Below are 13,261 nucleotides of genomic sequence, written 5' to 3'. Positions count from 1 at the left end.
GCCAAATTTCAAGATTCTGAGTTTACGGGAAGTATCCTGTAGGTTTTGATTCCTTTGCGAGTGTCGAAAATTTGTTGAAAATATCGACATAATCGGCTGTATCTTTTGATTGGCTTGGCTTAGAAGTTTGATATTTTCACAGCTTAAAGGGACAATAGACCTGAGTATTTCATGTGAATTTCAGCTTGATACGTTCACGCGTTCTTGAGATAAAGGGTCTTGACAGAAGGACGGACGGACAACAAAGTGATCCTATAAGGGTTCCGTTTTTTCCTTTTGAGGTACGGAACCCTAACAAGAGATTCCGAAGTAAAATAAGCATTTTAGTTAAAATTAAAATTGTCTCTACTTGTAGCGGAGAATAATGTGGTGGCAGGTCTTCGTTCAAACGATCATAGCAAATGTTGTGATAGGGATAGAGACATGCAATTTTTGGTTTTACAAAATTAATACGATAGAGAATAATAAAAAGTAATAAAAACCATTTGTTATAAAAGCATTTTTTTGAGAAATTTATCAAATAACCAAAAAAATACGAATTTTTAAGCAGATTTTTTTCAAAAAGTATAATTTTGTATTATTTGTTGGCATTTTCTGGGTATATTATGTATTTCTTTAGTATCGCCTGTTATTTAGCATTATTACTGTTTTTATTTTATCAGGATATACCTCTTAGTTTAAAAGTTATTACGTTTTCTTTACGAGAAGTAAATGGAAGAAAAAAAATTCTAAAAAAATTTTAAAAAAATCTCAAAAAAAATTTTGTCGCTAAAAATAGGTCTAGTTTAATCTATTTTCATTTAATGTGACTCACACTGTATAATGTTAATCAGTAAGAATATGGTGTCAAAATTTGTTTCATAGCCTAACGTTACGTATGTGTTCCACATAGTGATGAAAGAACTTGAGTCTTTTAAGTTTTTTAAAAGAAACTCGACTCATTTTGACGACTTATGAGACTTCACAACTCAATCGAGTCTTTAAGTCTTGAGTCTTGAGCCTTTTAGGAGTCTTCGACTATGATTTGAGTTGTCATATGATATGCATCTAGGAAGCCTCTTATTTTTTTTATTACTGTTTTTTCTTTCTTTTTGCTGTTTTTGGTTTAAATTTAAAGTTGTAATTACTGTATTATGTTATTGTATTGTGTAAAGTTCACGGGTTGCTTACATTGTAATAATATGCATGCTGTGGTTATCATTCATGTGGGAGCAGTTAGCTAGAGACCTTTGGCTTAATTGTTTTTTTTTATTGTGTTTAATGCTGTATCTCATGTTGATAGCCCAATCGTTCGTTCGTTTCAGCCGAAAGACGTCCACTGCTCCCCCAAGGATTTCCACGAAGACCGATCCTGCGCCGCTCGCATCCAGGCACCTCCTGCAACCTTCACCAGATCGTCGGTCCACCTAGTGGGAGGCCCGCCCACGCTACGTCTTCCGGCTCGTGGTCGCCACTCAAGAAGTTTCCTGTCCCAGCGGCCATCAGCCCCGCCCACTGCTACGATAGCCCAATAAAATAAATAAATATGGTGCCGTCCTAGGTGGACCCCACACTTGTATCTCAATAACCTATAATATAATCTTTTAACATAAGTTGCAGAAATCAATCCAAGCCGTGTCACGTGGTCCTGGCAAGCAGTCTCGCCAGCACGTGGCGCGTGGCGTATCCCACGCGTGGCGCGTGGCGCGTGTCGTGGCATACCTGCGCGATGTGGCAGGCGGCGCGCACGCACAGCTCGTTGGCGTCTTCGTAGTGCAGCAGCATGTACGGCAGCAGCGCCACCACCGTCATGGGGAAGGCAAGGCTCTGCGTGGGGTCGATGACCGGCAGCTCCAGCAGTGGGATCATGTCCGCCAGAACACCCACCACCGGCTCGTAAGTGTTCGGGTGCGTGCAGCCCTGCGGGGAGAACACACTTGTACCACAAAATATAACAGAAGGTAAACTCATGTATGTACCTCGCTTTGCATACCTCTCTCGCTCGCACGCTCGGCCGTCGCGCTAGGGTTGTCTTGTCATGTGTTGCGTTTATTTCGTTATGATAGAAAAATGTAACTCTTAATACTATGGAAGAAAGACAATAACAGATATCCACGTATAATTATGTTCTTATGTTTAGTACGTTATTATAGTAATAATTTGCAAACAAATACACGAGAATGAAGAATGTAGTTGAGTGGTTGACACTATTATCCAATAATTCCTAAAACCTCTTTAAAACAATTCGATATTACTAATAATTGAGTTGGCTTTCAATTTGTCAACGTAAAACGAACTATTGAAATACAAATAAATACCTTACTTACCTCCCGGAATCAACTGGTAGTTTAAAAAACGAAAATTAGTTTTCGTCCAAGACAGTCTTGATAACGTAACGTACGTGAGCGGTGTCTATGTGTGCGTGGCTCGAGCGCGCTTAGTATGGAGTTTACCTTCTGTTATATTTTGTGCTTGTACGCTACTAACGTAAGGCTGGTTTTAGTGTCACGCGGACCGTCCGGTGCGGACCCGCTCCGCACGGCCAATCTGCATGAACTTCTAGGGAGCGTTTTAGAGTAATGCGGTCCGGAGGAACCGCTCCGCTCCCTAGCAGTTCATACAAATCGGCTGTGCGGAGCAATCCGCACTGACAGTCCGCGTGACACTAAAACCAGCCTAATAGGTATTGCATTAAAATATGAGACATCACACATCGAATTACAAAAAAAAATAATATCTAAAGTAACCTTTTAAAGATATTTATATTAACTATTTCTGATTTTGAATCTGTCCATAGTAGCTGATGTTAAAAGTAAACTCTTTCAAATGTAAACTAGTTAAAAATGCCAGTTTTCACCATCAATCCATAACTTTTAAGTGCCCCCTATGGTAACACATTACAGGAATTTTGTTTTCATAGGGGTCTTAAAAATTAGGGATTTATGGTGAAAACGGGCATAAGCCGCTTTAACTTGATATGCTGTCATCTGTGAATTCTCCTAACTCGTCGAATGTTCCAGCACTGACCTTGTGTGCGCCTGGTAGCGCCCCCTACCACGGTCGTCGCAGCCCGCTCACGCAAGCTTCGTACCCGGAGGAGATGCCGTCCAGTGCTTCTGCTCCGAGTGCTGCCCAACACGAGTAGGGAATCCTTCTAGCACCCATGGTCGCTGATCTCGGCGTCCCAACGACCAAAAAAGAGCCACCAATAGAGCGCGAGTGGACAACGCCGCGGCAGGACCCATTACACGCTCGCGCTCACCCAGCACCCCGACCGCACCCCACACTGCCCCTCCGATGGCAGAAGCAGCGCCACCACTGTCCAGCAGAGGCCCACACCACCATCGCCCTTGTAGCAACTTCGTCGGGATCATCTTCTTCGTCGGGTTCGTCGTCGGGGTCACCAATTTGTGCCATGTTGGGAGACCGTATGAATGAGACACGGGTTGTAGTTAGTCTCTGCTATATGTCTGTTTATTAATGTGAACTGCGCGACTATTTATACGATAAAGATCAAAGGTAAATGACGTCACAGCATCAGCACTATACGTGATAAATGTGCTGACACTGTGAACGTGATCAAGATAAGATATGAAGAGATTAAGTATTGTGCATACCGGCACAGCCCTCAATACCCTCGTTCACCAGACGACGGTAGCACTGCGAGTAGTCCTGACTGCACTGACCAATGAGGAAGCTGTTAGAGAGACGGCGCAGTTCAACCTAAAGATACTCCGTCGGCAATGGCTGATATAAGTCTGGCTGTCTCTCCCCTTCCCTGGTATCTAGCACGCCCGCCCGCTCGCTGGTCGTTCACTGGGCCTCGACGAACGTCGAATCACCCGGTGGGCTTGTACCGCGCCGAGGGCAGGACAATGGTACTAGGGTCGAGCTACAGTTAAAACCGTCGTACAAGCGATGGCCCCGACTCCGACCAGCTTTAGTTAATTGAGAAGAAGCTCGGGTACCGCGTAAGCTGGAGACCCCAAACCGGCCACTGGTCAAAGATCCAAAGGCCAAAGACCTGGATCGATCGAACGGGCGAGAAGACGCACGCTGAGCAGAACTTTTTTTTTATCCACAACTAGGAAGCTCTTGGCCTGTATCTCACCTGATGGTAAGTGATAATCAGGCCGAAGGTGGAAGCGAGCTTCACCCAGAATCCTCAACCACGGAGGAACTGGCTATCTTACCTGTAACTGCCGGAACACAACAATGCTGTTAACTTTGTTGTTATGGCGACAGACTTAGGTAAGATGGTGGTAGCTAGCCAGGCGGACTTAGAACAAGCCCTACCACCAACCAAACCGAACAGAAAAATCTGCCCCCACTGGGAATCGAACCCGGAACCTTTGCGTCTGAAGCAGGTGGTCTTATCACTAGACCACAGAGGCGGCAGAGAGAACTCCAGTAGAGTTGCTGCAGTACTGACCTTGAGTAGCAGCGCGTGCAGCGGCAGGCGCGCCATGACGCGGACGAGCAGGCGCACGCCGAGCAGGAACTCGTGCTCGTGGTCAGGGCCGGACCGTGACTTTAGGGGGCCCTGGGTTAATACTACTTAGAGACCTACCTTATTAGATATTCAAAGTATAGATAAAAATGCGACAGTTAAATATTTGACTTGACTTAGTTGGGGGCCTCTTGAATCCACGGGGCCCTGGGCTGAAGCCCAAAAAGCAATATGGTAGATCCGGCCCTGTTCGTGATCCAACTTCAGTAGAGACACGCCCCCCAGTACTGACCTTGAGCAGCAGCGCGTGCAGCGGTAAACGCGCCATGACGCGAACGTCGAGCAGGAACTCGTGTTCGTAGTCCAACTCCAGTAGAGACACACCCTCCAGTACTAACCTTCAGCAGCAGCGCATGTAGCGGCAGGCGCGCCATGACGCGCGCGAGCAGGCGCACGCCGAACTCGTGCTCGTGGTCCAACTCCAGTAGAGATACGCCCCCCAGTACTGACCTTGAGCAGCAGCGCGTGCAGCGGCAGGCGCATCATGACGCGGACGAGCAGGCGCACGCCGAGCAGGAACTCGTGTTCGTGGCCAGGGCCGGACCGTGACTTTAGGGGGCCCTAGGCTAATACTACTTAGAGGCCTACCTTATTAGATACTCAAAGTATAAAAAATTCCACGGGGCCCTGGGCTGAAGCCCAAAAAGCCATATGGTAGATCCGGCCCTGTTCGTGGTCCAACTCCAGTAGAGACACGCCTCCCCCCAGTACTGACCTTAAGTGGCAGCGTGTGGAGCGGCAGGCACGCCATGACTCACTCTAGCAGGCGCACGCCGAACTCGTGCTCGTGGTCCAACTCCAGTAGAGACACGCCTCCCAGTACTGACCTTGAGCAGCAGCGCGTGCAGCGGCAGGCGCATCATGACGCGGACGAGCAGGCGCACGCCGAGCAGGAACTCGTGTTCGTGGCCAGGGCCGGACCGTGACTTTAGGGGGCCCTAGGCTAATACTACTTAGAGGCCTACCTTATTAGATACTCAAAGTATAAAAAATTCCACGGGGCCCTGGGCTGAAGCCCAAAAAGCCATATGGTAGATCCGGCCCTGTTCGTGGTCCGACTGCACCAGAGACAAGCCCCCCAGTACTGACCTTGAGCAGCAGCGCATGCAGCGGCAGGCACACCATAACGCACGCCGAGCAGGAACTCGTGCTCGTGGTCCAACTCCAGTAGAGACACGCCACCCCCCAGTACTGACCTTGAGTAGCAGCGTATGGAGCGGTAGGCACGCCATGACTCACTCTAGCAGGCGCACGCCGAACTCGTGCTCGTGGTCCAACTCCAGTAGAGACACGCCCCCCAGTACTGACCTTGAGCAGCAGCGCGTGCAGCGGCAGGCGCACCATGACGCACGCCGAGCAGGAACTCGTGCTCGTGGTCCAACTCCAGCAGAGACAAGCCCCCCAGTACTGACCTTGAGCAGCAGCGCATACAGCGGCAGGCGCATCATGACGCGGACGAGCAGGCTCACGCCGAGCAGGAACTCGTGCTCGTGGTCCAACTCCAGTAGAGACACGCCCCCCAGTACTGACCTTGAGCAGCAGCGCATACAGCGGCAGGCGCGCCATGACGCGGACGAGCAGGCGCACGCCGAGCAGGAACTCGTGCTCGTGGTCCAACTCCAGTAGAGACACGCCCCCCAGTACTGACCTTGAGCAGCAGCGCGTGCAGCGAGGGCGCGCAGTGCGCCTGCGTGCGGTCGAGGCGCTCGCGCGCGTCGGGCCGGTCGAGCGGCAGGCGCGCCATGACGCGCGCGAGCAGGCGCACGCCGAGCAGGAACTCGTGCTCGTAGTCCGACTCCAGCAGAGACGCGCCCACCCAGAACAGTGTTGCCAGGATCGTCAGCTTGTCGTCCTGCGTGATCAGGTAATTAGTAATGATCCTTGGTTTTCACGCTTCAGGTTTTATTTAGAACCAGCGCCCACAGACATACTAGCTGTGGCACGCGTGGAGTCGTCTACTTAATACGTGTTTTTGTCATTTGAGGACACTTCGGACATTTCTCACCAAACTTTGTTTGACAAATAAGTCAGAGCATAGAATACACCGGGCACTTGGTGGGAGTGGTTACACCGGGAGCAAAGTTATCGTTTCGCTAGAGCCATGTCAGATTCATATGGCAGCTCATTTTCTCGTTTCAAATAAATAATTCATTTCATTTCATTGTTTCTGAGTGCATAATTATATTTTTCTATTCCAGGGTCGGAGACGGTTGCCACCAGACATCTGACGAGCCTCATGGATTATACACACGACTTTCCTTTGAAGCACGGATTGATCACGGCACGCACGCCGATTTGACGAATTGAAGGTATACATTATATATTTGATCGGGTCGATAAAATATGCGACGTCTACATTTGCCATATTCGAGATTTGACACTTTCTTGCAATCAGCATCTCCGCATATTTAAGCACTCTTTGAGATATGCCGGCCGAGCAACGCTTATATTTTGGAAATATTGGAAAAAACTGGAGATCACCCCTTTGGAAAGTATTTTATTGCACAAAATTTTAGTGTAAAAAACATAAATTGTATGTAATAAGTAAGCTTTAAGGTTTAGTTTTTAAGTAATTATAAGATTTTTGTAAATATTTAAATGCGCTTATATTTTGGAAATATTGGAAAAAACTGGAGACCACCCCTTTGGAAAGTATTTTATTGCACAAAATGTAAGTAAGAAAAACATGAATTGTACATATTTAAATAAGTAAGTTTTAAAGTTTAGTTTATAAGTAGGTAATTCTTTTATGTAAACATTAAATACGCATATTATACAGGGTGTTTGCGGAAGGTTAGACAAACTTCGTGGGTGTATAGGTAAGGTCATTTTAAGAATACAAGTTCGCCCATTTCACCCTAAGTGAGCTACTTTTTTTTAATTGATATTTTTAAATTTTATTAAATTTTTTCCCAAACCATGTATGGAATGGACAGTGCCAATCCATGTATGGAAGTTGGACCAAGTGCTACCCAGAATGAAACCATAGTTCATTTTGTTCCTCAGACCAATACTTATTTGTAAAACGGAGCGCACTGAATTCTATCGCTGGAGTTAAGAGAAAAAAAGAGTTTTGTTTTGAATTATTTACATACAAAATATCATCGATGTATGTATACGTACTACGCATAAGATTTCGCGATTGTGGCATTAAATAACACTCGCTATGTTGAACTTAACCATACTGCATCCTTACACCTTACTTTAGTACGACTTCGACATTCTTTATAAGCGATCAAGCGCTGTTGCAGGAGTTTGGTTAGTTGACAGAAATTAATTATTTCCAAAATGGAGCAAGAAGTTTTAGCTTACAATAACTTCAATAATCGATTGTAATACACCAATAAATTGATTTTTTGTAAAGATAGAGAATTAAAACTTCTTGCTTCATTTTGGAAATAATAAATTTCTGTCAATTTTTTTCTTCTTCTTTCTTTTCAGCCAAATGACGTCCACTGCTGGACGTCTGTCAACTTACCAAACAATTAAAACAGCGCTAGATCGTTTACAAAGAATGTCTAAATCGCACTAAAGTAACGTGTACGGATGCAGTATGGTTAAGTTCAACATAGCGAGTGTTATTTAATGCTACAATCGTAAAATCTTATGCGTAGTACGTATACATCGATAATATTTTGTATGTAAATAATTCAAAACGAAACTCTTTTTTTCTCTTAACTCCAGGGATAGATTTCAGTGCGCTTTGGTTTACACATTAGTATAGGCCTGAGGAACAAAATGCATTATGGGTTGATTCTGGGCAACACTTGGTCCAGACCCTGGCACTATCCGAACTGAAAACTGCTTCTTTTTTTTTCTCGCGTGTTTTCAACCGCTTTTTTACTTGATATTTATATCGAATAATATGTCTTTAGTCAAATAAAATAAATTTCAGATCCAGATAATGATTGGATAGCTAGTTACGTGTCGCCAAAGTTTAACAAAAGTACAAACCACGATAAAAAATTCAACTTAGAATTCGATTTAAAAAAAAAAAAAAAGGTGACAATGGATTGCCAATGACCTTAAAACATCTCTAGCTTCTCTTCTTTCTAATGATAATATCACATGTAGGAATTAAATATTGAAATTCGTCAAATATTCAAAGGGATGAAAATGGAATAATAATACAAAAATTATCCATACAAAGCTTCTTCAAGCATCGTTATATTTTCTGCTATACTCTTTTTCATAACTATTTTTGTGTGTTTTATTTCAAAATCGAATAAAAAATATTAACCACATTAGGAAGAAAAAAGTAAAAAAAAAAAAATCAAAATTTACTTCGTATGGATAAAGGACAGTGCCAATCCATGTATGGAAGTTGGACCAAGTGCTGCCCAGAATGAAACTATAGTGCATTTTGTTCCTCATGTCAATACTAATTTGTAAACCAGAGCGCACTGAAATCTATCCCTGGAGTTAGGAGAAAAAAAGAGTTTTGTTTGGAATTATTTACATACAAAATACCATCGATGTATACCTAGTACGCATTAGATTTCGCGATTTTGGCATTAAATAACACTCGCTATGTTGGACTTAACCATACTGCATCCGTACACCTTACTTTAGTACGACTTCGACATTATTTATAAGCGATCAAGCGCTGTTGCAGTAGTTTGGTTAGTTGACCGAAATTAATTATTTCCAAAATGGAGCAAGAAGTTTTAGCTTACAATAACTTCAATAATCGATTGTAATACACCAATAAATTGATTTTTCGCAAGGATAGAGAACTAAAACTTCTTGCTTCATTTTGGAAATAATAATTTCTGTCAACTAACCAAACTATTGCAAGAGCGCTAGATCGCTTATAAATAAGTCGCACTAAAGTAAGGTGTATGGATGCAGTATGGTTGAGTTCAACATAGCGAGTGTTATTTAATACCAAGATCACGAAATGTTATGCGTAGTACGTATATATCGATGATATTTTGTAGGTAAATATTTCAAAACAAAACTCTTTTTTTCTCTTAACTCCAGGGATAGATTAAAGTGCGCTTCGGTTTACACATTAGTATTGGCCTGAGGAACAAAATGCACTATGGGTTGATTCTGGGCGGCACTTGGTCCAGACCCTGGCACTATCCTTTTGTATTATTATTCCATTTTCTTTCATAAACATTGAATTTTTGACGAATTTCAATATCTAACTACTACATGTGATATACAGGGTGACTGGAACTGAACCCGCCATAGCTAATACGCGTATAGAGGAGGTCATTTGCTAATTATTGAACCTTACTTTCTATGTCTAAAGTTTTATAGTTTAGGAGATATGTCAATTTTTAAACTTTTCAGATTTTTCCGAAATTTGACCTAAAAACTGCTTAATTTTTTTTTCTCTCGTGATTTCAACAGTTTTTTTTATTAGATATTAATATCGAATATTTCTTTATTTAAATAAAATAAATTTCTGATCCAGATTATGATTGAATAACTAGTTACGAGCCGCCAAAGTCTAACAAAAGTACAAACCACGATAAAAAATTCTACTTCGAATTCGATTTAAAAAAAAATAATGGTGATAATGGATTGCCAATAATCTTAAAAATATCTCTAGCTTCTCTTCTTTCCAATGATATATCACGCGTTGTAATTAGATATTGAAATTTGTCAAAAATTCAAAGTTTATGGAAGAAAATGGAGTAATAATACAAAAATTATCCATACAAAGTTGATTTTGAATTTTTGTAAACTGTTTTCTTCATAATGTGATTATTATTTTAAATTAATTTTTCAAAAAACACACAATAGTTATGAGACTCAGTATAGCACAAAATATGAGATGTTTGAAGAAACTTTGTATGGATAATTTTCGTATTATTACTCCATTTTCTTCCATAAACTTTGAATTTTTAATAAATTTCAATATCTAATTACTACGTGTGATATATCATTGGAAAGAAGAGAAGGTAAAGATATTTTTAAGATCATTGGCAATCCATTATCACCATTAGTTTTTTTTAAAATCGAATTCGAACTTGATTTTTTTATCGTGGTTTGTACTTTTGTTAAACTTTGGCAGCTCGTAACTAGTTATTCAATCAGTATCTGGATCTGAAATTTATTTTATTTGACTAAAGGTTTATTCGATATTAGTATCAAATAAAAAAATCGGTTAAAATCATGCGAGAAAAAAAATTTAAGCCGTTTTTAGGTCAAATTTAGGAAAAAGTATAAAAATTTACATATCTCCTAAACTATAAAACTTTAGTCATAGAAAGTAAGGTTCAATAATTAGCAAATGACCTCCTCTATACGCGTATTAGCTATGGCGGGTTCAGTTCCAGTCACCCTGTATAATTGGAAAGAAGAGAAGCTAGAGATGTTTTTAAGATCATTGGCAATTCATTATCACATTGATTTTTTTTAATCGAATTCTAAGTTGAATTTTTATCATGGTTTGTACTTTTGTTAAACTTTGGCGACTCGTAACTACTATCCAATCATTATCTGAATCTGAAATAAAGATATATTCGATATTAATATCGAATTAAAAAAAGCGGTTGAAAACACGTGAGAATAAAAAATTGAAGCAGTTTTCTGGTCAGATTTGGGACTTTTTTTAAATAAAAACAAAAATATCAATTAAAAAAAAAGTAGCTCACTTAGGGTCAAATGGGCGAACTTAGTATTCTTAAAATGACCTTACCTATACACCCACGAAGTTTGTCTAACCTTCCGCCAAACACCCTGTATTTTGGAAATATTGGAAAAAACTGGAGATCACCCCTTTGGAAAGTATTTTATTGCAACAAATTTAAGTATGAAATACATAAATTGTATTTAATAAGTAAGTTTTAAAGTTTCATCATTATCATCATTTTAGCCACAGGACGTCCACTGCTGAACATAGGCCTCCCCTAATGACTTCAATTGGTAGCATTTTAAAGTTTAGTTTTTAATTAATTGTAAGTTTTTTGTAAATATTAAATACGCTTATATTTTGGAAATATTGGAAAAAACTGTAGAGCAGAAACCTACGGTGAATTTTAATTTCTCGAGTTAACATTGTTAAAATAAAATTGTAAAGGAAAGGTAAACTTTTATTGTAAGTTCAGATTAAGCTTTTATTTTCGAAAAGATTTTAGTTTTTTTTTCTTTCACTATAATCAAAAGTAATGATATCGAATTCAGCACACGAGTCTGAAATCTTGATAAAGTTTCGATAACATGTCTCTTACCTCCTTTACAGTAGGTAAGCTGGTAGAATAGCAACTACAGTCTCACACATAATGTATTAGCAATATACGAGTATGACGCTTAAATGATTGTTACGATGCCTAGTTAAGACAGTGTCTAGCGATAGCAATAATTTGTAACACTCCCAAATAAACATGAACTATAATATGTGTACGAGCATTTTATTTCGAAACCCGAACACATTTATAAATACTTGTAGAAACCAATGATTATAATTATATCGTCAATCAAGAAACGAGCCACCGAAATATAGCACTTTAACATTTTATTCCCTTACATGAATGAGGTCTAACTACTACTCGAATGACTAAATATTTAAATCTGGCTTAAAATTAACTGATTTGGTCTAAGCGCAAGTCTATTTAAGACACATTTTTAATACAGCCAGATAAAAATTATTAAACCCGTAAAGCAAGGATATTATTATTGTATTATTTATGAAACGTAAATACTGGTGCGTGTCATGCAAATAACTGTATAAAAAGTCATATTAGGTGGCTCGATTTCCTTGTCAGTCAGTGTACACTAGCATAAATTACCCGGGCGCGGGCACGGCTATCAGCTGATCTTCTGCGAACTTGACCTATTTAATATTACAATGCGAGGATACTAATTAATCTGCAATGATAGCAATTAACATTGTATTGAATAATGTTACTATTAATAAATGACAACCTCTGCACGTTCAACGTTGCAAATAGGTAACATATTACTCAAAACGTAGGCCTAGGATGCGCGCCGCGATAAGCAGTTTTCACGCCATTTTATCGATTTTGCCCATACGAGTACATTTTAAGTCGATAAGAGTATATCACGGCGCGGTTCCTAGCCAGCCTGATCATCACTTTCCATCAGGAGGGATGCAGCTTAATAAATAATCCTTCTTCTGGCGCAGTCAGGCAAAAAAAGAATCTACTATCATCGAAAGTAAAGCTGTATCGTAAGATTTTAAACTTTCGCGTATTTCAATTAAAATAGTAAGACACGGGTCTTAACGCGACGTTTATTAATGAGTTACATTGACCACGGCTGCAGCATCGTAGCCGAAACGTCAAATCGTGAGTACATAATGTAACTCATTAATAAACGTCGCGTTAAGACCCGTGTCTTACTATTTTATTAAAGCTGTATCGGTTGGAGATGGATGATAGGTCAGGTTGCAGAAGACGTGAGTGCTACGTGATACAAGGACAGAGGGAGTTAGTACTTCGCAGCTTGAGGCCTGGCCGGCCCCTACCGGGATCACGCTGAGTGACGAGGGAGAACGCCCTTGGCTGCGGGATTTCCTCGCCTATGATTTAAACAATTGAATTCGCAATAATCTAAACAGGTAATTCTCTAACAGTTCAAGTTAGAGTAGTTAGAGTCAAGTAGTCAAGTTAGAGTCTCGAGTGACTCGTGTGTAGGTAGAAACGCGTATTGAATAATATAAAACGTGGTGCACACCAGTTAGCAGTTAATGCATGAAAGACAAAATTCTGTAAGTTCAGTTATTCATTGAAATATTTAGCATTATAAAGTGTTTGATACTGTATCAAGTGACCACCACGCTTTACGTATTTTTTT

The 13,261-nt window shown here is 40.9% G+C and overlaps 1 protein-coding gene across 1 annotated transcript in view; it reads right to left on the bottom strand.

Annotated features, from left to right (window-relative positions):
- LOC135087000 (protein furry-like) overlaps positions 1-13,261 on the bottom strand; it is a 70,667-nt gene that overhangs the window by 49,412 nt on the left and 7,994 nt on the right. Inside the window, exons 6-7 of the mRNA XM_063981856.1 lie at positions 6,138-6,341; positions 1,702-1,899 (exon numbers count right to left, since the gene is read on the bottom strand). Coding sequence (XP_063837926.1) covers positions 1,702-1,899; positions 6,138-6,341 — 402 coding nt within the window. The remainder of the gene's footprint in view (positions 1-1,701; positions 1,900-6,137; positions 6,342-13,261) is intronic.

The sequence above is a fragment of the Ostrinia nubilalis genome, chromosome Z (assembly GCF_963855985.1).
Source record: "Ostrinia nubilalis chromosome Z, ilOstNubi1.1, whole genome shotgun sequence".
NCBI classification, from domain to species: domain Eukaryota; kingdom Metazoa; phylum Arthropoda; class Insecta; order Lepidoptera; family Crambidae; genus Ostrinia; species Ostrinia nubilalis.
Note: the sequence above shows the minus strand (reverse complement) of the source record. Positions and strands in the feature narration are given on the sequence as shown.